The sequence below is a fragment of the Cloeon dipterum genome, chromosome 3, assembly GCF_949628265.1.
Source record: "Cloeon dipterum chromosome 3, ieCloDipt1.1, whole genome shotgun sequence".
In the NCBI taxonomy this organism is placed as follows: domain Eukaryota; kingdom Metazoa; phylum Arthropoda; class Insecta; order Ephemeroptera; family Baetidae; genus Cloeon; species Cloeon dipterum.
The window spans coordinates 11,352,337-11,374,066 of NC_088788.1; the positions used below are offsets into that span (position 1 = coordinate 11,352,337).

At 43.9% G+C, this 21,730-nt stretch overlaps 5 protein-coding genes across 6 annotated transcripts; all 5 read right to left on the minus strand.

Annotated features, from left to right (window-relative positions):
- Nucleotides 1-495: 495 nt before the first annotated feature.
- gfzf (GST-containing FLYWCH zinc-finger protein) lies at nt 496-2,279 on the minus strand. Its single transcript, XM_065484505.1, has 6 exons — nt 2,148-2,279; nt 1,438-1,585; nt 1,317-1,375; nt 1,116-1,257; nt 940-1,057; nt 496-880 (listed from the first exon to the last, which is right to left on the minus strand). The coding sequence occupies exons 2-6, from the start codon at nt 1,576-1,578 to the stop codon at nt 678-680; spliced, it is 663 nt and encodes a 220-aa protein (XP_065340577.1). The 5' UTR covers nt 1,579-1,585; nt 2,148-2,279; the 3' UTR covers nt 496-677.
- Nucleotides 2,280-2,374: 95 nt separating this feature from the next.
- Nucleotides 2,375-6,851, minus strand: LOC135939898 (maltase-glucoamylase-like). Its single transcript, XM_065484504.1, has 20 exons — nt 6,838-6,851; nt 6,715-6,778; nt 6,448-6,650; nt 6,245-6,394; nt 6,082-6,190; nt 5,781-6,025; nt 5,563-5,723; nt 5,318-5,492; nt 5,057-5,153; nt 4,755-4,996; nt 4,440-4,676; nt 4,273-4,389; nt 4,126-4,225; nt 3,922-4,060; nt 3,734-3,867; nt 3,534-3,677; nt 3,311-3,470; nt 3,076-3,217; nt 2,713-2,976; nt 2,375-2,657 (listed from the first exon to the last, which is right to left on the minus strand). The coding sequence occupies exons 1-20, from the start codon at nt 6,838-6,840 to the stop codon at nt 2,433-2,435; spliced, it is 3,111 nt and encodes a 1,036-aa protein (XP_065340576.1). The 5' UTR covers nt 6,841-6,851; the 3' UTR covers nt 2,375-2,432.
- Nucleotides 6,852-7,059: 208 nt separating this feature from the next.
- LOC135940239 (uncharacterized) lies at nt 7,060-9,142 on the minus strand. Its single transcript, XM_065485045.1, has 2 exons — nt 9,049-9,142; nt 7,060-8,994 (listed from the first exon to the last, which is right to left on the minus strand). The coding sequence occupies exon 2, from the start codon at nt 8,990-8,992 to the stop codon at nt 7,187-7,189; it is 1,806 nt and encodes a 601-aa protein (XP_065341117.1). The 5' UTR covers nt 8,993-8,994; nt 9,049-9,142; the 3' UTR covers nt 7,060-7,186.
- A 668-nt stretch (nt 9,143-9,810) lies between these two features.
- On the minus strand, nt 9,811-12,081 carry LOC135940489 (uncharacterized). The gene is made up of 8 exons (XM_065485397.1): nt 11,956-12,081; nt 11,708-11,897; nt 11,273-11,474; nt 10,832-11,013; nt 10,558-10,773; nt 10,263-10,504; nt 10,130-10,203; nt 9,811-9,988 (listed from the first exon to the last, which is right to left on the minus strand). Exons 1-8 carry the CDS (start codon nt 11,956-11,958, stop codon nt 9,868-9,870), a joined length of 1,230 nt encoding a protein of 409 aa, XP_065341469.1. The 5' UTR covers nt 11,959-12,081; the 3' UTR covers nt 9,811-9,867.
- A 4,883-nt stretch (nt 12,082-16,964) lies between these two features.
- Nucleotides 16,965-21,658, minus strand: LOC135941540 (coiled-coil domain-containing protein 6). Of its 2 annotated transcripts, XM_065487155.1 has the most exons (8): nt 21,196-21,658; nt 20,987-21,136; nt 20,575-20,807; nt 20,368-20,525; nt 20,022-20,312; nt 19,433-19,563; nt 18,752-18,918; nt 16,965-18,692 (listed from the first exon to the last, which is right to left on the minus strand). In XM_065487155.1, the coding sequence occupies exons 1-7, from the start codon at nt 21,412-21,414 to the stop codon at nt 18,799-18,801; spliced, it is 1,302 nt and encodes a 433-aa protein (XP_065343227.1). In that variant the 5' UTR covers nt 21,415-21,658; the 3' UTR covers nt 16,965-18,692; nt 18,752-18,798. The 2 variants fall into 2 exon arrangements, with proteins under 2 accessions (XP_065343227.1, XP_065343226.1); XM_065487154.1 differs by having other exon boundaries at nt 16,965-18,918.
- Nucleotides 21,659-21,730: the final 72 nt, after the last annotated feature.

Below are 21,730 nucleotides of genomic sequence, written 5' to 3' on the forward strand. Positions count from 1 at the left end.
CATTATAAATTTAGACCATTAATTGGAAAGGCCGGCAGGAATTTCTATTCACGCATTCCACCTGCCTACGCTGCCGTTTTCATTCAAAATTGCGACACCTGGCCGCTGCATTTTTAGAATTTTTCCTACCCTCCCATTTGTCCTTTTTTAGCTGTTTATACTTTCGTATTTTTACTACAATGTGTATGTAGGCCAAGACGGCTGGAAAATGGGATATTCATCATTACTCTGACGGTGACGCGTGCGTCGCCAGCGCAAAAATATCCGACCCGACTTTTTTGCTCCAGTACCAAAGTCACCAAATCTTCAAAGAAGTTTTTATAATCTAGCAGAATTTACCGTCCAGCGAAAATTAATGCAGTCTTAAATGTCAAATGCAAAAATAAATTTCAGTTCCTTTGAATGTTAAGTTCGGCGAAAAGATTTGTTTAAAAATAGGAGCAATGGGTACATTGACCTGCGCGCGTCGCTCAATTGTAATAATTGAAACAAAGATTTTCCTTCCTCCAACTAAAAAATGAAAGTGGCACGTTTTATTATACATCTTGACAGTTTCCAAGTGCAGTGAGTGAAAAAATATATATTTTATCCAGAAAACGGAGCTTCCGAGAGGATGCACGGTCTAAAAATAGCCATTCCCATTGTGTGCACACAAATCTGTCGGCGCCGGTATTTACTTAAGCTGACAAATTGGGTGGGTTGAGATAAAAGTGGTGCAGTTCATCCATGGCCGGCTTCGAGATGGCCCACAGGTCAGGCTGCTCCTTCTTGAAGTTGTTGTACCACGACGCGACGGTGGGGTAAGCCGAAATGTCGAAGTCAATCGCCTCCAGACAAAATATTCCGGTAACCAAACTCAGGTCAGCAATGGTCAAGTTGTCTGCAAAGTCGGGGAAAAAAATAACGCTCTCATTGAGTGCCAAATATTTCAAAACAAACCTCCAGCAGCGTATTTCGTGCCCAGGCGCTTTTGGTACGTCTCAAACACTGACAGGGCGTTCTCAGCCTTTTTCTTGTGTTCCTCGGTACGCGGGTATCCAACAAAAACAGGGCCAAACTTTAAATTTATATATAAATATGAAAGATTTGTCATGAGAGAAACGAGGATTTCTTACCGTGTATTCAATGAGGAATTTGTAGAGGGTGGAGATGTTAAAAACAAGCCTGTGGTTCACCAGTGCTCTTTTCTGGGGGTCTTTTGGGTACAGCTGGTTGTCCGGCGCGTACTTGTCGCAAATATACTGCATCATAGCCACGCTGAAATAAAAATCGTTAAAATTTTGACGGGATTAAAAATTTCCTTTATAATTTATTACCTCTCGCTCAGGAAGAATCCGTCATCTTCCAGCACTGGCACCTCCTTCTGAGGATTTTTCTGGAATAATTGAAAAAATGTAATCCTAACGTTAGATTTAACGCGTTAGTTTTGTCAACTACCTGAGCGTACTCATCAGTGCGGTGTTCTCCCTTCATGAAGTCGATGTTGATGACCTCGTGGGGCACGTTCAAGGCCACTAGTGTCATCTTGACAGCCATGCTGGGCGGGCTGTCCGACACAGAATACAGTTTGACAGGCATGACAGTCCTAGAAAAATTGGCTTAGATTTAGATATTTACTCACAAGTCAGGCGTCATGGGAGAGTGCGATAAAAAGCGAGAGAACCGCTTTTTAAAAGATAAGGTTGCTCTTTGTGCGCATACAAATTGTATTCCCACGCATGGTTCTGTGGTTAAGAGTTGGAATTGTTTTTAGATAACATGTTTCATAGAAAAAAAAGAATAAATTAAAACAGGGATTTAATTTAATAAGTAAAATGAGCTATAAGTTAAAATAATTAAATCAATAATTTTATAATTTGCAAATATAATTTTGCATGTGAGTTATAAAAAGCCTTTCTTGCTATTGAGATAAGTATGTAAATAAGTGGATTAAATTAATTAAGCTAAAATTACCTCTGGTGCAAATTTTTAAATTGGTTCTATAAAATAAAGTTAAACTACGCAAATCGGGGATCTCACCGAATAATATTAAACATTGATTGACGTTTATTTCATAATTTTGTTAATTTTATTCAAATTAAAACACATTCAAAGCAATACTCAGAAAAATTTGTTGATATTTTAGAGTAGTTAAATAGACACGGTACCTTTAAAATATTGGAGAGTAAAAAGTGCGGCTGCTAGGTGGCAACGGCAAAGGTGAAAGAACGAGTTTTAAAAGCCGGCTCAGAAAGAAGGAGAGGCCAAACAATTTCGTCTCAAGGTTACGCAACCGCTACAAACAAGTGCGGCATATGGCCACCTACTGAAAACAATGTGTACTAAGACAAATAACCCTTTCTGTTCGGCAGTAGTGGGCGCCAAAAGAACAGCCTTCTTTATATTTGTACAACTTTATTTATTGAAATAAATGTCCACATCAGCATTTCAACTTAAAAAATAAGAGTGATGGTGAAGGCTTGTGCAATGGGAATTGCAGCACCGGTGATAATGACTTTGTCATAAGTGGAGTCGTAGGTGATCAGAGCATCGACGCTGATGTCCCCGGAGACACTGGTCGGGACTTGTCCGTTGTTGCCTAAAATCTCAATTTTGTCCAAAACAAGGCCTTCCAGGGCGGCAGGATAGTTGTTAACCACAGTTTGCGTCAGAGTATCCTAAAAATTAATCAGTTTCAATTATTTCTTAAATATTAAATTATTTTTTATTTACCTGTGCAAAGTTAAACGTGCCATAATGGTACGTTCCACTGCTGACGGTGTCGATAGACTCGCCGTCGTCCCAGAAGAGGTCACCAATGGCAGTCCTGGCGCCGTCCAGCGCCACGATGAGACCAAAGGTGTTCTGCCTGCTGAGCACCGTGTTCGAAGCCGGCTCCTGCGTGGGCAAAATGTAGCCGCCTCTTACGTGCACGGGGATGAAATCCGTCGGTACACTCAACAAAATGTAGTTGCCGATAGAGGTCAATTTCTCGCCCTAAAAAATATCAACACATGTATTTGTTTTAAATAAAATAAAATATATTTGAAAAGTGCGACCACTTAAAAAAAAAAATAAAATATATTTCAAACTGACCGTGTAATAATTAAACCAGTCGCCAGCGGGGAAGTACGCGCTGACTTCAACACTGCCAATGTCAAGGGCCGGACTGACCAACAGAGCGTCGCGCCATAAGAATTGACGGTCAATATTCCACGTCTCTTGATCAGAGGTGAATCTGTTAAAATAATTTTAAAAATTAAAATCATGTAAAAACAGACAGTTGGAAAATTTAGAACAATTTAAAATTTTATCTAAAAGGAAAACGTACTCCCAAGCAAGAGATCTGATCACAGTTCCGTCGATTCCCTGATTAGCCCTATAGAAGGAGGTGTAGAAATAGGGCAAAAGGGTGTATCTGATTGTAACGGCCTTCCTCGTTGATTCGCCCACAGTGAGGGGCCAGGTACACGGATCTTGGTCGGTGGTGCCTATTGTGTTTAAAAATAATTTAAAATTTTATCATTCACGTATTATAATATATAAAATTATACCGAGCGTGTTGTGGTTCCTTGAAAATGGATAAAAGGCGCCGAGTTCCTGCCACCTCTCGCAAAGGCGCTCTTCAGAATCGCCGAAATACGCGCAAATATCAGCGCCGACGTACGGCAGGCCAAAAATGTTGAAATCCAAAAGTCCTTTTATTGAATTTGTTTAAATAAACCAGAAATTAAATTTCTCTATTGAAATGTACCAATGACAGAGTACTGCAAGTGATCCCAATAAGCGTAATTGTCACCAGTCCAATGTCCACCGAGAATTCCGCTGCCCACGAAACTAGAGCGTGTGAAGACCAACCCTCTCTTGCCGGTTGCAGATTGGCAGGCGCTGGTATGGAGACGAAATTTTTTAAATAATGATGTTTTAAAATTAATAAATTACATCGAAGTTGGGATAGTTTCAGTGTAGCCATACAAGCTGTGCACGTCGTAATGCCTGTAGGTTCCATTCTCACCCTGCGTGTTGGCCAGACAAATCGTCTTATCGCTCAATCTGTCTGTAGGTCCCAGCCTACCAGCCTCTGTTATTCGTTTAGGAAATGAGCAAATTAAACAAGTAACTTATTATTATCTAGAGTTAATTTACTTGGCACGTATGGGGGGTCATCCCATCTGTTTGTTGGGCAGGACAATGTGTATTCGCTCCCTGGAATGTTCGTGTTGAAGTTGGCCGGTTCGTTCATGTCCTATATTTAAAATATTAGCACTGGTTTGAATTATTTAAAAAATTTACAATCCAAAGTCCGTCGAATTTAATTGTTTTGTAGAACTCAGTAATTTCAGTAATCCACCAATCAAGAGTTCCGGGACGCAGGAAGTCAGGGAAAGCCACTGGTTCAGGTGGCCAGACCTTAAAATTAATATGTATTAATCAAACAAATTAAATTTAATTAAACACACGTTTCCAAAAAGAATGTCTCCATTTTCTGTTGTGATATAAGCTTCCGCGCGCAGGCCGCGTTCGTAAGTCGGGTATCCCGGCCTGTTTCCAGGAATTGCAGGGTCAATAATGGGCACGTAGCGCATTCCCAACGCCCTCTGTTCATCAACGTATTCTGGCAGACCGACGAAGTTGACTGGGTCGATCGTAAAGTCAGCCTGTTGGTCCATCGTGTCAATGTCTCCGTAGAAAACATCCTAAAAAATAAATTTTCTCATTTTCTAAGCCCTTTTGGAATATAGTTTATGCAGCCGGTTGCATATATACATCCCTACCAGTGGAATGTTGCAGCTTTTGGTTCTGGCGATCGCGTCCTTCATGTTTTGCAAATTGTTGTAGCCGTAGCGCGAGAGCTGGAAGCCAAGGGACCAGTAAGGTGGGAGGAAGGACCTTCCCACCAGGGAGGTGTACTGCCTCGTGACGTCCTCGGGTGTTGGGCCTGTCATCACGTAAAAGTCCAAAACTCCGCCAATCGTCCTGAAGACGACTGCGGGCGCAGTCGATTGCAGCAGGTACTCTATCAGGTTGTAAAATTAATTATTTTCTTTAATGAGGATTTCGTGGTTTTTAAAATTACCCTGAGCATTGCTGTTGAAGAGAAGGACGCCGTGAGAATTTCCATCGGCTTCAATTACCGAGTAGTAAGGATGAACTCCGTACAAGCTAGTCTTAGCCTAAAATATTTAAACAATTAAATTAACACATTTCTTATCAATTTCTTGTTAAATCAACAAAATCGTAATATCAAATATTTGTATTATTTTCTATTCGGACCCTATACACACTTTAGGAAAAAAAAGATAATGCAAAGTTGTTGAAATTGATAAAAATTTAATACAAAAGGATTTGGTGGCTCGTCTCTCGCCCACAGTGGCCATGTTGAGTCATCCAATTCACGTCGGAAAGTTGGATGATAACTTTCGCCCAATCCATAAACGTTCCTCGAAGGCAGGCGGATAGCCAAACTCAGCAATTGATCCTCGAAAGTGATTCCGGCGACCGATGTGTCAAAGCTGTTGAGATTAGATTTGATTTTCGAGTGTTTTGTTTGCAGGGGAAATTTTAATTGTTATCTATAATTACATCACGGTTCCCGTAGATTTGCGGATTATCTGAAGAGAAAAAACTGAACCCACTTGTTCTGGGTATATCACATCAAATTCTGAAGTGGACAGCTGCTTCTCTGGGGGTGCATTGTTGATGGAAATGGGCACCTCGTATCTTTGATTTGCGGGATCGTAAAACTAATGGAAGTGAATTGAACAGATAAAAATTTTCCTGCTATCAAGGAATATATTTACCTTGATTCTGACTGAGTTTTCTGTCAAAATGGTGATTTCTACAACAATATTTGTTACATCCAGTCCATACAGTGAGGGGCCGAATTTTCTCAGTGGAATTCTGATCGACGACGCTGAAGAGTTGGTAGATGGACCGTCAACCACGTAGCCGTAAGAGGGGAAATCAGGCAGCCAGCAGTTTGAGCCGTCCCAGGTGCAGGGCGAAAAACAAGCGCCTTGGGAAATGGAATAGTCGGGGTTGCGAGCTATTTTCGAACATTAAAAATGATTAAAAATTATCATCAATCTACTAATTGCGCACCATTATACGAAACGGGGCATTCAACCTGATCGCCGGCGCGGTCATGTCTCAAAAGTGCCAAGTGCACTTTTCCCTCTAAAGGAATTTCTAGCTCGAGTAACTCAAGCATCTGAAAATATCATATTAAATTATTGTTAGATTAAACATATTTCCTAAAAGGTACCTGAATGTCTCTGTGAAAATGAATATGTCCGCGACGCAAAAGCTCGCCATTGAGCCTGATGAAACGGGGCACATCTCCGTGGAAATTATAAATTTGAACTCTGTTCAAAATGCCTGCAGTAGCGATTTTTGGATTTATGTGAATATCCGTCTAAACAAATAATTTATTAAAGGAAATGTAATTTTTATTAATTATGTTTTAACCGGCGAAGAAAAGTATTGGAAACTGTCATCTTCTCCTTGCGACCGCTTTTCATCATTAAGAGCGGCGACGTATATTAATGAGGTTGGTCGAGTGCGACCTGCTGCTTCTGGAAAAACTTTCAAGCTCGAAAAACCTGACTGCAGAACGCAGTTATCAGCCTCGAATCCAAGAGCTTCGCAAGTCTTTCCATTCCTAACAGTAACTATATTGGATATTTTTAAAAATCAATTATTTCCAATTTAGATAACCATGCAGCTTTATATCACCTGGCGTGGCGCCTCCGAGAGCAAGCAGACACAATTGGAAAACCAAGATCTTCATCTTAACCTCCTAAATAATTAAAAAATGATACTTTTAAATTGATTGAGTATTTCCTCGTAAATCTTTACCATGTCCGAGAATAACAAGATTAAGACTGGAGAAATATCAAGTGGCACGAATTTATACTGCGGGTCAGATGATAAGAGCGATATAATCAACTATCGTTGCGATTATCAGATTTTTCATTTATGCATCTTCGTAGCAAATCAAACATACATTTCCTCAAGATCAAAGTTTTTATGCATTCAACATTCAACGTGAAGGGAGCAATTTTATAAAATGAAATATAATTGTTTTAATATGCTCGTAATTTGTATCCTTTATTGCAGAGATTTTTATCAGTAAATCTTTTAACAAAACAGATTATTCGACCATTTGCTCAAAACATTATTGCTTAAAAGAGTCGTCTCAGGTGCTTTAAACGTAGAAAGGGCGGAGGATGGGTCTTCCGACGAAAATTGGTCCAGCCTCAGGTGTGGCAACAGGGCGCTCCAAGGGCCTGGTCTCAGGGCGGGCGATGACTCCGGGGATCACTTCAGGGGTGAAAGCAGGGCGCTCCAGGGGCCTGGTCTCAGGGCGGGCGACAACTCCGGGCAGAAGCTCAGGGGCGAACTCGGGGCGCTCAAGAGGCCTGGTCTCAGGGCGGACAATGACTCCAGGGATCACTTCAGGGGTGAAGGTAGGGCGCTCCAGGGGCCTGGTCTCAGGGCGAGCGACAACTCCGGGCAGAAGCTCAGGGGCGAACTCGGGGCGCTCAAGAGGCCTGGTCTCAGGGCGGACAATGACTCCAGGGATCACTTCAGGGGTGAAGGTAGGGCGCTCCAGGGGCCTGGTCTCAGGGCGAGCGACAACTCCGGGCAGAAGCTCAGGGGCGAACTCGGGGCGCTCAAGAGGCCTGGTCTCAGGGCGGACAATGACTCCAGGGATCACTTCAGGGGTGAAAGCAGGGCGCTCAAGAGGCCTGGTCTCAGGGCGGGCGACAACTCCGGGCAGAAGCTCAGGGGTGAACACGGGGCGCTCCAGGGGCCTGGTCTCAGGGCGGGCGACAACTCCGGGCAGAAACTCAGGGGTGTACACGGGGCGTTCCAATGGCCTGGTCTCAGGGCGGGCGACAACTCCGGGCAGAAACTCAGGGGTGTACACGGGGCGTTCCAATGGCCTGGTCTCAGGGCGGGCGACAACTCCGGGCAGAAGCTCAGGGGTGAACACAGGGCGCTCCAGAGGCCTGGTCTCAGGGCGGGCTACAACTCCGGGCAGAAACTCAGGGGTGTATACGGGGCGTTCCAATGGTCTGGTCTCAGGGCGGGCGACAACTCCGGGCAGAAGCTCAGGGGTGAAAGCAGGGCGCTCCAAGGGCCTGGTCTCAGGGCGGACAATGACTCCAGGGATCACTTCAGGGGTGAAAGCAGGGCGCTCAAGAGGCCTGGTCTCAGGGCGAGCGACAACTCCGGGCAGAAGCTCAGGGGTGAACACGGGGCGCTCCAGGGGCCTGGTCTCAGGGCGGGCAACAACTCCGGGCAGAAACTCAGGGGTGTACACGGGGCGTTCCAATGGCCTGGTTTCAGGGCGAGCGACAACTCCGGGCAGAAACTCAGGGGTGAAAGCAGGGCGTTCCAATGGCCTGGTCTCAGGGCGCGCGACAACTCCGGGCAGAAGCTCAGGGGTGAAAGCAGGGCGCTCCAAGGGCCTGGTCACAGGGCGGGCAATGACTCCAGGGATCACCTCAGGGGTGAAAGCAGGGCGCTCCAGGGGTCTGGTCTCAGGGCGAGCGACAACTCCGGGCAGAAGCTCAGGGGTGAAAGCAGGGCGCTCCAAGGGCCTGGTCTCAGGGCGGGCGACAACTCCGGGCAGAAGCTCAGGGGTGAAAGCAGGGCGCTCCAGGGGCCTGGTCTCAGGACGGGCGACAACTCCGGGCAGAAGCTCAGGAGTGAACACGGGGCGCTCCAGGGGCCTGGTCTCAGGGCGAGCGACAACTCCGGGCAGAAGCTCAGGGGTGAAAGCAGGGCGCTCCAGGGGTCTGGTCTCAGGGCGTAAAATGACTCCAGGGATCACTTCGGGGGAAACAATGATGCAAGGCGACTGGGCAACTTCCTCTTCTACTAAGGGTCTTGTGACTTTGCCTGGGACCGTTTCTTCAGGAAGGAGTGGTCTGACTTGTGGTGCAGCCTGGCCATTAAGGACCAAGGCCGCCACTAGGAGCGCACTAGCCAAGTAGCGGGTCATCGCTATATAAAAAAAATTTTGTTAGTACCTATATCGGAAGGCTGATCGTTTCTCACCTTTTCTCTTTTGCTACTGTGAGACGTTGAGTGAAGTGATGCTTTTCCAAATGCTACTTGCTCTTTTTATACAAAACCTCCCTTTATTGTTAACACGTGGTTAGTTCACGAGAGCCATAAATTTTAAGGTCCAAATACCGATATTGATATCAACTATCAAAATATTGTTTGTGAAACAGGTCATAAACCACTAAATTTTATTGCTGCAATCAACTGCATTGAAAGTAAATTACTGCAAGGGGGATTACGATGAATGTGCAGTTTAGAGATAATCATCTATGCTGCGACAGTAAATATCGGGGTAATTTGAATTTTAGCTCTGTTATATTTCTGTTCATTTAATCCTTTGCTTGGAGTGGAATAAGCCTTTGATAACTGCTTGGTGCAAAGTTTGAAAACGGTTACACAATATCAAAAGCACCAATAAAAATTATCGGTGGCTGTTATTGTATATTAGCAATGGAGACATTAAAAAATTTAAGTTGGTGCATGTGGCTCACCTAAAGTTTTTTTTACTTAATCTCGAGCAGAAGAGACATAACCTTGTTTCTTTATCAAATTGAGTATTACGTTATTTATGTTCCAAAGTGTCAGCTTGCTTTGGCAGCACTATTATAATTAGAGAGTGGCATTATGATTTATTTTGTTAATTGATATTTCAAAAAGCTCTATTAACGTGTGTAGGAATTTTAAAAACAAAATATTTGCCTTATATTTTTAGTATATTTAAAATAAATGGGTAAATTTCATTGAAAAATGCAGTTTGTATAAATTAGAGTATTTATTTATCCAACTTTCGCCGTACATACGAAGTGATAGTTAGTCGAGTGAGATGACCTGAGCCAGACGAGGTGTGTATGGCGTAAGGCGGCTCCGCAGGTGAACAATGTCATTTTTGTTGACCAGTGATTCCCTCTCTTCTCCGCCGGAACTTGAATGCCTAAGCATGTGAATTTTGCAATATTTGGTGTGCGTGGCGGCACATTCTAAAACTAGCTATCCTAATTGTAGTACGATGGGCCAACTAATTCAAAGCTTGAGCACTCTGTGTTTCCGTTTAACCGTATAAGAAATCGATTACCAGCGTCTTGATCCCGAATCTGTAGCAAAGGCAATATCGTCGTTGCCGCTGAACCTTTCGTGCTGGTATGCAGTCTAAACAGGAATTTTTTTTATTGATAACTTTAAAAAAAAATATTTATTTTGGGTCCTACCTGTTCATATGCGTCCTTCTTGTAATCCTTCATGCTGTTGATGGCGTAGTGCTCCATGGGGCTCAGTGGCGAGATAGGGTTAACCTGGTAATCCGAGGCGGCGAAAACTGGGTCAGGAACTCGAATTATGAAAGGAACTTTCCTTTCCCTTTTAATTGGCTCGGAATCCTCGTCTTTCTGTTCTCCGCTGAAGAAGTCAACCGCGTCTGAGGATGGTGCGCGCTCATATTCCTCCGCAGAATCTGAGGGGAACATTCAGTTTGAAAATCGGAATAAACTCCCATTCGGTACTTACATTGGAATAATTTTCCTTCAAGACCTGTTGGTTTTTTCAGCAAGGGATTCCAAGCAATTCGCACCATCCTGTCCGATTCTCCACTTTCCGCGCCGGCTTCCTGGCCGTGGAATTTCAATTTGACAGCACTCTCCTTCAAATGCTTCGAGCCGTAATACTCGGAATGTGCTCCCTCCAGAACCTCGTCTTCAGAGTTGAATGAGCGGCCTGAGCGTCCTAGAAAAATATTTTTATTAGTTTCACACTGCACTATCTTCAACATCTTGCGTCTAACTTTGTGTGTTGGAGGCCACTGGCGTCGGCTTGCCGTCGTTGGTGTTGATCACCCTGTAGCCGATTTCGGGACCCGCTTCGTACTGGACAAAGTGCAGCTTTCCCTCTTGATCGTAAAATTTATATTCGCCTTGCACTTTTCCGAAAACGTCCTTGTTTTCCGAGCGGCTTTGGTGAGGGGAGCTAAATTTTCCATAAAAATATAAACAAAAATTATTCACAGTAATTCGTAAATAAACCACGATTAAATTTCTTTTTTAGTAAGTCGAAATTAGATAAATGAATCTTTCCTTTACCTTCCCCCATGGTTATTATATTTTCTAAGAAGCGTTAAAATAAAATTGTTATGCAACCAGCAGCATTAGGAAGCGCAAGGGGTTGCATAATCAGTGTATCTCCAGGCGTTCAGTAAATACATTTAAGGAATTTTCGTTCCACTCACCTCAGTTTGAAATTGTACGAGCCATCTCCGTTCAGTTTTGAACTCAGGTATCCCCTGGTGCCCTCGTAGGTTCCGTAGGCGGCTCCTGGCTTGCTCGCCCTATAGTAGGACGCCTCGTTGGCAGGGTTAGGGTCAGGTACTGCGCTTGTTACGACAAAACCTGTCGTTTTTCCCGCCGTGTAATCAACAGTTCTCTGAATTCCTAAAATTTATGTAAGCCTCATAAAACATTTTCATTTGAAAAATAGTGCAGACTAAAAAGCAAAATTACAATCTGGAATAAATTTTAAAGGAAAAAACTAATAACGGTATTTATTATGAATGAATGAAATAATTTTTAGGAAATTTAAATTTTAGCTTTAAAATACGTATTTTTTTAACCCGATCATTCATTTGATAATATGTGTTTATACTCAAAACTACACTGGAACATACCCATATCATCGGTATAGAAATATCTTCCTCGAACGTCGCCATTGATGTCTGATGCCACTCTCTGTCCGGACGTCGGAGCCTGGTACGTGAAATCGTAGATCTTCCTCGGATCCGGCCCAGTGTCACCGTCTGAGTCTGTCACCTGAGCCAGAGCAGCTGGCAGTACGATTCCGAAGAGCACTAAAATTCGCTGCACACACATTACAGATTTAAAAAAAACCGCTTTTCACTACTGCAGAAATTTTTACCATATTTCACTTTGTAAACCACGCCGTGTTGCACACTGAATGAAAATCAAAACCCTCTTGTGGACGGTGAGTGTGTCCACTGTGAATGATGTCCAGGAGGGGGATCGGCCGCTTTTATAGTGGCGGACAGGGTGGGAGATGAAAATGTATTCATTAAGGATGTGCGATTTGCAAGACAATCGCTAACACACAGGAGCATTCAACGCACAAGCTGCGTAAGTGACCTCCCAGGTAACCATCCGTGCGTTCATCTCGCCGAGACCGCAGCTCTGAGGCGGTGCACAGTACGAATAAATTAAGTACTACCACAGAATTTAATTTATCATTGAACTTGGAATAGAATAGCCTGTTCGCAAGTCAATGCGGGAAAATATTCCAGCAGATGATATGATAGTCGTCGTTTTGCTCAAAAGATAAATGTATTAACTGCTGCCGTTTTTTAAAATCTTCCTTGTTAGATCACTGCAACTTCCTCGTCCTTGTTCAGTTTGTCCCCTTGTTAAATGAATTAATTTTTATCGGAAAAAAAGTTAAAAAATAATTCTTAACAAGAAAAGTTAAAAAAAATTATCACAATGCCGTTCTTTCATTCAGAGTAAAAGCAAATTTTTCAACGTTAAAAAAGCACTTTCTTAAAATTGGTTTTGGTTACGAGTGAAATTTTACTTGATTTTTGGTGCTAGCAGGAGGGTCCGTTTTTGGTGCTAGAGGGGCCATTTTTTGTCTGTTTGTGGGGTTTTTGGTGCTAGAGGGGCCGTTTTTGGTGCTAGCAGGGAGGTCACTTTTTGGTGCTAGCAGGGGGGTCACTTTTTGGTGCAAGCACGGGTCATTTTTTAGTGCAAGCACAGGGGTCACTTTTAAGTGCAAGCCCAGGGGTCACTTTTAAGTGCAAGCCCAGGGGTCACTTTTTGGTGCAAGCACAGGGGCCATTTTTTAGTGCAAGCACAGGGGTCATTTTGGTGAAGAGGGGTCACTTTTTGGTCCAGAGGGGTCACTTTTTAGTGCAGAGGATTTTTTGGTGCAACAGGAGGGGTCACTTTTTTGGTGGAACGGGAGGGGTCACTTTTTAGGTGCAACGGGAGGGGTCATTTTTTGGTGCAACGGGAAGGGTCACTTTTTTGGTGGAACGGGAGGGGTCACTTTTTTGGTGCAACGGGAGGGGTCACTTTTTTATTGCAACGGGAGGGGTCATTTTTTGGTGCAACGGGAGGGGTCACTTTTTTGGTGCAACGGGAGGGGTCACTTTTTTATTGCAAGCAGGGGTCATTTTTTGGTGCAACGGGAGGGGTCACTTTTTTGGTGCAACGGGAGGGGTCACTTTTTTGGTGCAACGGGAGGGGTCACTTTTTTGGTGCAACGGGAGGGGTCACTTTTTTATTGCAACGGGAGGGGTCACTTTTTTTATTGCAACGGGAGGGGTCACTTTTTTGGTGCAACGGGAGGGGTCACTTTTTTGGTGCAACGGGAGGGGTCACTTTTTTGGTGCAACGGGAGGGGTCACTTTTTTATTGCAACGGGAGGGGTCACTTTTTTATTGCAACGGGAGGGGTCACTTTTTTATTGCAACGGGAGGGGTCACTTTTTTGGTGCAACGGGAGGGGTCACTTTTTTATTGCAACGGGAGGGGTCACTTTTTTGGTGCAACGGGAGGGGTCACTTTTTTGGTGCAACGGGAGGGGTCACTTTTTTATTGCAAGCAGGGGTCATTTTTTGGTGCAACGGGAGGGGTCACTTTTTTGGTGCAACGGGAGGGGTCACTTTTTTATTGCAACGGGAGGGGTCACTTTTTGGTGCAACGGGAGGGGTCACTTTTTTGGTGCAACGGGAGGGGTCACTTTTTTGGTGCAACGGGAGGGGTCACTTTTTTATTGCAACGGGAGGGGTCATTTTTTGGTGCAACGGGAGGGGTCACTTTTTTGGTGCAACGGGAGGGGTCACTTTTTTATTGCAAGCAGGGGTCATTTTTTGGTGCAACGGGAGGGGTCACTTTTTTGGTGCAACGGGAGGGGTCACTTTTTTATTGCAACGGGAGGGGTCACTTTTTTGGTGCAACGGGAGGGGTCACTTTTTTATTGCAACGGGAGGGGTCACTTTTTTATTGCAACGGGAGGGGTCACTTTTTTGGTGCAACGGGAGGGGTCACTTTTTTATTGCAACGGGAGGGGTCACTTTTTTATTGCAACGGGAGGGGTCATTTTTTGGTGCAACGGGAGGGGTCACTTTTTTGGTGCAACGGGAGGGGTCACTTTTTTATTGCAAGCAGGGGTCATTTTTTGGTGCAACGGGAGGGGTCACTTTTTGGTGCAACGGGAGGGGTCACTTTTTTATTGCAACGGGAGGGGTCACTTTTTTGGTGCAACGGGAGGGGTCACTTTTTTTGGTGCAACGGGAGGGGTCACTTTTTTATTGCAACGGGAGGGGTCACTTTTTTGGTGCAACGGGAGGGGTCACTTTTTTATTGCAACGGGAGGGGTCACTTTTTTGGTGCAACGGGAGGGGTCACTTTTTTTGGTGCAACGGGAGGGGTCACTTTTTTTGTGCAACGGGAGGGGTCACTTTTTAAGTGCAACGGGAGGGGTCACTTTTTTATTGCAACGGGAGGGGTCACTTTTTTATTGCAACGGGAGGGGTCACTTTTTTGGTGCAACGGGAGGGGTCACTTTTTTGGTGCAACGGGAGGGGTCACTTTTTTGGTGCAACGGGAGGGGTCACTTTTTTATTGCAACGGGAGGGGTCACTTTTTTATTGCAACGGGAGGGGTCACCTTTTTATTGCAACGGGAGGGGTCACTTTTTTGGTGCAACGGGAGGGGTCACTTTTTTATTGCAACGGGAGGGGTCACTTTTTTGGTGCAACGGGAGGGGTCACTTTTTTGGTGCAACGGGAGGGGTCACTTTTTTATTGCAAGCAGGGGTCATTTTTTGGTGCAACGGGAGGGGTCACTTTTTTGGTGCAACGGGAGGGGTCACTTTTTTATTGCAACGGGAGGGGTCACTTTTTTGGTGCAACGGGAGGGGTCACTTTTTTATTGCAACGGGAGGGGTCACTTTTTTATTGCAACGGGAGGGGTCACTTTTTTGGTGCAACGGGAGGGGTCACTTTTTTATTGCAACGGGAGGGGTCACTTTTTTATTGCAACGGGAGGGGTCATTTTTTGGTGCAACGGGAGGGGTCACTTTTTTGGTGCAACGGGAGGGGTCACTTTTTTATTGCAAGCAGGGGTCATTTTTTGGTGCAACGGGAGGGGTCACTTTTTGGTGCAACGGGAGGGGTCACTTTTTTATTGCAACGGGAGGGGTCACTTTTTTGGTGCAACGGGAGGGGTCACTTTTTTTGGTGCAACGGGAGGGGTCACTTTTTTATTGCAAGCAGGGGTCATTTTTTGGTGCAACGGGAGGGGTCACTTTTTTATTGCAACGGGAGGGGTCACTTTTTTGGTGCAACGGGAGGGGTCACTTTTTTTGGTGCAACGGGAGGGGTCACTTTTTTATTGCAACGGGAGGGGTCACTTTTTTGGTGCAACGGGAGGGGTCACTTTTTTTGGTGCAACGGGAGGGGTCACTTTTTTTGTGCAACGGGAGGGGTCACTTTTTAAGTGCAACGGGAGGGGTCACTTTTTTGGTGCAACGGGAGGGGTCACTTTTTAAGTGCAACGGGAGGGGTCACTTTTTTGGTGCAACGAGAGGGGTCACTTTTTAGGTGCAACGGGAGGGGTCATTTTTTTGGTGCAACGGGAGGGGTCACTTTTTTGGTGCAAGCACAGGGGTCACTTTTTGGTGCAAGCAGGGGTCATTTTCGTGCTGCAAGCACAGGGGTCATTTTTGTGCTACATAGTGTGATCTGGAGAGCTTATAATATTCATTCTGTCCAGTATGAGATTTAAGATACAATTTTTTTAATTATTTAGCTTGTCAAAAATTCAAACCACACATACAGCGAGCGCAATGAGACATTTTGACGGTTTTTTATGATATCTAGATTTTTTAATTTTGTGCGAGGTTTTAAAACAGCATTTTTGCAGTTTAAAATTATAATAGTTTCTTTTGGAAAAAATCGTCCCTGAAATTTGAATCAAATAATTTATATGGTCACAGTATTGTGAAGAAAGAAGATTTCTTTCGAAATATGGTTGAACTATAGACGTTCTTTTTGTACTGATGACCTACAAGTTACTCACCACCAATGAAAATGAACAAAAATTATGCAACACATGAGCACGGCGATGGTATCTTTCCTTGCCAGCGCACTGATCCTTCAGACACAATGCGTTATTTCATTTTTTTTAATTTGCATAACCAAACCACGCTCTGTTTTCAGACTTGGTTGGCTGCAACGAAATTGAGTTGTGACGAAAGCTAATCCATATCAACATTTGAGGTATTTTCACAGGCAAGCGCATCTGGAGGAAATGTTGCTTCGCCTGCGGGACGCCGCTTCTATGCATGCATATTCAATTAGCAGGAAATAATTATATAATTCCCTGGCGGCTCGGTGCACCTTGAGCCACTTGCGGCGCAAAACAATGCCCTGACCATCTCTAATGCCATAAATTCACTTTGTGAGCGCGCGCGGGAGAGTGAGTGCACTCCTTCGACCAAGCTCCAAGGTGACTTTTGAGGCAGCGCGCTGATGAATAAAGATGCATGTTTTTCTAGCAAAATTGCTGTTTCCGGCTGGCGATGCGTTGATTACTTCGGAACTACGTACATTATTCATTACTGTAGAGTACTCTAAGATGCCATTTTTTAATAAAAACTCATTACAATCAGCTATAACAATAAAATTAAGAGCCCATTTTATGGCTTTTACACAGGTGATATCACCTTTATCGTTAAAAAGTGCTGAAATTCAAAGCAATTTTATTCGTATCATCTTGATAATTTATTGGTCACCTCTATAATAAAAATGGATGAGTTTTAAGAAAGCCGTCACATTTAGAAGGGCTGATTAATTGAGTCACCTGTTAAATTAGTTACAACAGCCACGGTGAATAAAAACAACAAGAAATATTTGTGGGGTTGGTAATGATTTATTTTATTGTTATCATGACATACATTTTTAGTAATTGAACATACATCATTCAGTAGTAAAAAATATAATCCCGCCGAACAGCGACACGCAAGTAAATCAAAACCAACACAAAAATTGTGCTTGGTGTGCACGTAGACCTTTTAAATTAATTTTACAATTAAATGTAGTCCAGGAGTCAACTGCCATTGTCACAGATTTCGTTTGCGGTTTAAATTTGAGTTACTACGATTTAACAAACAACAAAATTACGTAACTACAATACTTTAATGATGTAAAAAAGGACAAAATTAAAGAAAAACAAGAGGAATTGTCTTGGATCCTAGAGCCAAAGTGAGATTATACATATTAGCGTGCGTTTCCTAATAATTAAGGTTTCTAAATCCCGGGAGCGAGAGTGTGTGTGGGTGCGCTATCCTGTCGTAAATTAGTGCAGCGGAAAGCACACGTAACTGTTTAAGTGCGGCGGAACAAAAAGAAACAACCTGTTACGATCGGTGGTTCCCAAAACCCAAATAACCTGCAAAATAAAGCACTAGCGAACAAAAATATACACATAGTGTTAAAACAATACTCCCCACTGCGACAAATCGTTTGCCATAGTGTCAAATCAGAAAGAAACGGGTTCCGGGGATGTACAACCAACAACACAAATCAATCAATGTACGCGCGTACCGACATTATTGCAGTTTAATGTACACACACACATTTGAAATATATATCTTTCTCGTCCTACATATATTCCGATTAGACACGGACCTACACTTTAAAATACACGAGTCCTGCAAACGAAGGCAGGGAAAGCACCATTTAAGTAATTTTACACTAAGCCAAGTTGCTCATTGGAGTTGAATACAGATTTGATCTCAACACGTGGGTAATACATTAGGCGGACGAGGAAGCGAAAATCCAAGAGACCGCAACAAAATAATTCTCTTGGCAAAGTGCAAGGTGGATACTTTTTGAAACCGAGACAATTAGAAACTGTTCACCGTACGTCCGTCAAGAAGGTCATGTTATACAATGCGTGGTGTCATGAGCCTTTTTGGTGGCAACCTGTATAAACGAATTTCGTTTACTTATTACAATCAACGCTTCCTTCAAGTTTCAAATTGAGATTAGGACGAATACATGCCTGCATGATCGGTGGAAATCAAATTGATTTGAGGGAATTTAGCCTAATGTGCCTTATTGGATTAATTTTCTTACATCAATAACCAAAGAGTTCGCTCTTGCGTAGCTTACAAGCATTCATCCTTGCGGGCCATTGCAACAACGCGAGTGCTCTTGCCGAATCACAGTGACAGAACCAACCACTAATTTTACATCTGATCTAACAGCAAGAATGATTAATAACGAAATGGAATGGACGCTCCTCTCTCAAAGAGACAAATCAACTTCTCTTTCTTATTTACACGCAGGAGGCACCGCATAGTGAATTAATATTTTTTATTGTTGAGTTTATGATATATTCCTGACACCAAAATACCGATTCAAAGTGAATCAAGATCTAGTAAACAGTGGCCTTAAGAGAGTTAGTTTCACGCAAGCAAACGCCTCCGTTCCGTACAAATCCTATCACACGTCCGGCCGCAACGACAGACCATCATGTCACGAATCAAGCCAGACCGTCAATATTACATATTATTCGATTAGTTCGGTTGTTAACTCAGTGGGCCGAGGGGCAAAAAATCAAGTTGTGCGCTATGCTGAATCACCGAGACAAAATTAAAGCAACGTTCAAGCAGCGACTCTTACTTCTGCTTACAATTAGACTAGCAAGGCCAAGTAAAGGAAGCGTAAATGGTCTGCTGCTTAGCTCCTCGAGACGTCCATCGGGGAGTGCGGGGAAGTGACGGACAGAGTCGGAGCCATAGACCCAGGACTCGCAGGAGGCACAGCTGGTTTCACGAACCTTTCCCTCTGAACACGCGGCTGCAACAGGCAGGATTTTTTATTATTAAACAGAGCAATATTTTGGTTGAAGCGTTTGTCTGATGGAACACTGAAAGTCCGCAATGCAGAGTTCTCTACCCTCTATTGATCCTCCCTGTTACTAAGCTGAGTTTAGACTTGACAACCCTGACGATTAATACGCATTTTTTTACAAAATAGTCCAATGTTTTTTCTAATTAAATTAAACTGGAAATTTGTGTAGTGTTACGCGTTAAAGTTGAAAGCAGGCACAACACAGTGGTGACATTAATCCGTTGAGAATCTCATCCTGCGATTATGTTCACCTCCTGCGTTACGCTTGCATGCACCACACAATGGTCCTACTTAGAAACTGTAAATTTTCTCTCGCTCTGACTTTAATCATAAAATTCAAACTTATTCAAAGACACATTGAAGATCCGCATGGTCGTTTTAGAATAGTCGCAAAAACATTAAAACTTGCTCTGAGCAAAATTGGCTCTAAAGGAGCAAAATGAAAATTATTTCTACTTACATTGAGCTGATTTCCTGGTGTTCCTGAATTGGGGTGATGGGGTGGGGACGAAGATAGAGTTGCAGTCGGTGGATAAGGAGATGGTTGCCCGCAAGCAAAGCAGCGGCCAGAGCTGCTAAGTCCGCCAATTCCTTTAAACAGATTTAACAATAGAGGATATTTAAACCAGTTTATCATAGAAATTGCTATTGCACAAAACAATAATAATTTAACACTCAATTTTGTCTTTATTTAAAACAAAACTTTTCCCACAGATCTATATTTCTTGTTCTAAATCAGGATTGATTTGAAATTCACTGTAATCAAAATTAAAAATGATCTGAATTTTTCATGATTTTCGTCATTTTATTAGCTCATCTTGGTAGTCAGCTGTAAGCTGACACCATGAATATTGATTGTGCAATTGAATTTTATCTCTTGGAGGAAGTGGTTAAAAGAAAAAACTTGTACGCATTTTAATAACACAAACAAATAAATCTGTTTGAGCATAACATGCTTGCGACAACTTTTCAACAAAAACAAGATAGGTCAAAGCAGTCAAATTGAACTATCAAATTTCCAATTTCAAGCAATAATACTGAATTTTTACCTGGGCTGAGGGGTCGAGATGAGCTGGGTGAAGGATAAGGGACAGGGCTGGACACCCTGCGGGGCCGCACGCCAGGCGGAGCTCCGGCATTGCTGCCAGCCACTGCGCCTACTATGATGGCCTCGTTGTAATGGCGTTCCTCCTCCATCTCAAGACTCGACTCAGACTCGGAGAGATGGCGGCACAGAGCTTCCCTCCGGTCCACCTCCAGCTGCAACTTTCGCTGCAGACGCAGGTTTTCTTCACGGATGTTCCTCTCTTCGGTGGCATAACGATGCATCTTCTCAGCATCTGTTTATGTCATCCTATTAATACCTCATAGATTCAACTCAATCTCCAATCTTACGGTCTTGTTGGTGGACAGAGAGCAAATTTTTCAATCTGACCACCTCAGACCTCAGGGTTTGGATGTGAGAGCTCAGGTTGGCTGCAGTGTCGCCGTTGTTGATGTCCCTGGGAGATGTGGGATCAGACACTGGTTGGTCAAGCTTGATTTGCAAAGTCCTGATATCAAAGGTTAAACAAGTTTCCTCAAACTGCAATTAGAACAAACCGTTTCTCGGCCTCCAGCTTGTCCATTCGCTTCCACAGCCTGTTCACCAGAGCCTCTTGCTCCTGCTCTAAGGTGTTCTCCAACTCCACCTTTTCCCTTCGCAACTGCTCCAAGTTGGTTTGCTTCGCCAGCGTTTCAGCCTCGAGCTTTTCAATCTTCCGCATTAGCTTGTTGACCAGACATTCCTGCTCCTGTTCCAGAGTTTGCTCCAAGCGGCACTTCTCTTGGCGCAGCTGCAAAATTATAATCGTGAGAGGGGTTGGAGGTGCAATACAGCGCACCAGCCTGCTTTCCGCATTTGAATCCGTCATTTGCAATTCAATAGTGTGAGAATATTGAATATGCTAAGCCAATGCAAATGCGAAATTTCATCCGGCTTAAAAAGAGCAATAAGCAGCTTAAAAAGACAAACCTGGTTGAGCTTGCGAGACAGGTCGTTGGTGAGGCACTCCTCCTCCTGCTCGTAGTGGTGCGCCAGGGTCTCCTTCTCTTTTTTCAGGGCCTGGATCTTCTTCAGCAGGGTATTGCTAATGTACTCCTCCTCCTGCTCCGCTTTAGCTTGCTGCAGGACGGAAAAATAAAATATAACAAATCGAAATACCTTGCCTCACGTGGACTCACAATTATGACAGACGCTTGCCGCAAATTTTTATTTTCCTCTTGAAGGGCTTTGACCCTGAGCTTGTACGTCTCCAACTCGACTTTGAGAACCCTGTTCTGCTGCTGCAAGGACTCGATCCTCTTATGCAGCTGTTCCCGAGTGACCGGCGACGGAGGCATCATGATCGGGCCGCCACCGTCGATGGAACTCGAGTCACTCTCGCTGGCACTGTCTGCCATGCCCTCCACGATGCGTTCGCTCGCCACGGTGAATTCCTGTTAATTTCCGACTCAGACGAATATTTCTCGACGCGTCCTCGCGCTGGCTGCTTCAATTGACGTCAGATTATTTGGCCGTCCGCTGTCTAGTCTGGTTACTCCGTGTCGATTTTCGACGATTTCAGGCTGAAAAGTTCACTCGCCTAGCGACAAAAGCGCAGCGTACATCTTCAGCTGTGGCAGGTGCGTGTGGTGATGACCAAGGAGCTTATCGTGGCGCTCGCAACCGGGCAGGGACACGCCCCTTTGTTTTTCTTCTGCTCCTATTCCCATGTGG

Bases quoted from the DNA above. Each gene is read 5' to 3' on its own strand.
- gfzf (XM_065484505.1), bottom strand. From the start codon at position 1,578: ATGCCTGTCAAACTGTATTCTGTGTCGGACAGCCCGCCCAGCATGGCT. The intron at 1,376-1,437 runs GTAGTTGACAAA...CAATTATTCCAG, and splicing joins GCACTGATGAGTACGCTCAG to AAAAATCCTCAGAAGGAGGT. The intron at 881-939 runs GTTTGTTTTGAA...CCGACTTTGCAG, and splicing joins CACGAAATACGCTGCTGGAG to ACAACTTGACCATTGCTGAC.
- LOC135939898 (XM_065484504.1), bottom strand. The intron at 3,678-3,733 runs GTACATTTCAAT...ATTCAATAAAAG, and splicing joins CTTGCAGTACTCTGTCATTG to GACTTTTGGATTTCAACATT. The intron at 2,658-2,712 runs GTAAATAAAAAA...ATTAATTTTTAG, and splicing joins GCACGTTTAACTTTGCACAG to GATACTCTGACGCAAACTGT.
- LOC135940239 (XM_065485045.1), bottom strand. From the start codon at position 8,992: ATGACCCGCTACTTGGCTAGTGCGCTCCTAGTGGCGGCCTTGGTCCTT.
- LOC135940489 (XM_065485397.1), bottom strand. The intron at 10,774-10,831 runs GTTAGACGCAAG...ATATTTTTCTAG, and splicing joins AGTGGCCTCCAACACACAAA to GACGCTCAGGCCGCTCATTC. The intron at 10,505-10,557 runs GTAAGTACCGAA...TGTTCCCCTCAG, and splicing joins TGAAGGAAAATTATTCCAAT to ATTCTGCGGAGGAATATGAG.
- LOC135941540 (XM_065487155.1), bottom strand. From the start codon at position 21,414: ATGGCAGACAGTGCCAGCGAGAGTGACTCGAGTTCCATCGACGGTGGC. The intron at 20,808-20,986 runs GTTTGTCTTTTT...ATAATTTTGCAG, and splicing joins TGTCTCGCAAGCTCAACCAG to CTGCGCCAAGAGAAGTGCCG. The intron at 20,313-20,367 runs GTAAGATTGGAG...TGACATAAACAG, and splicing joins CTCTGTCCACCAACAAGACC to ATGCTGAGAAGATGCATCGT.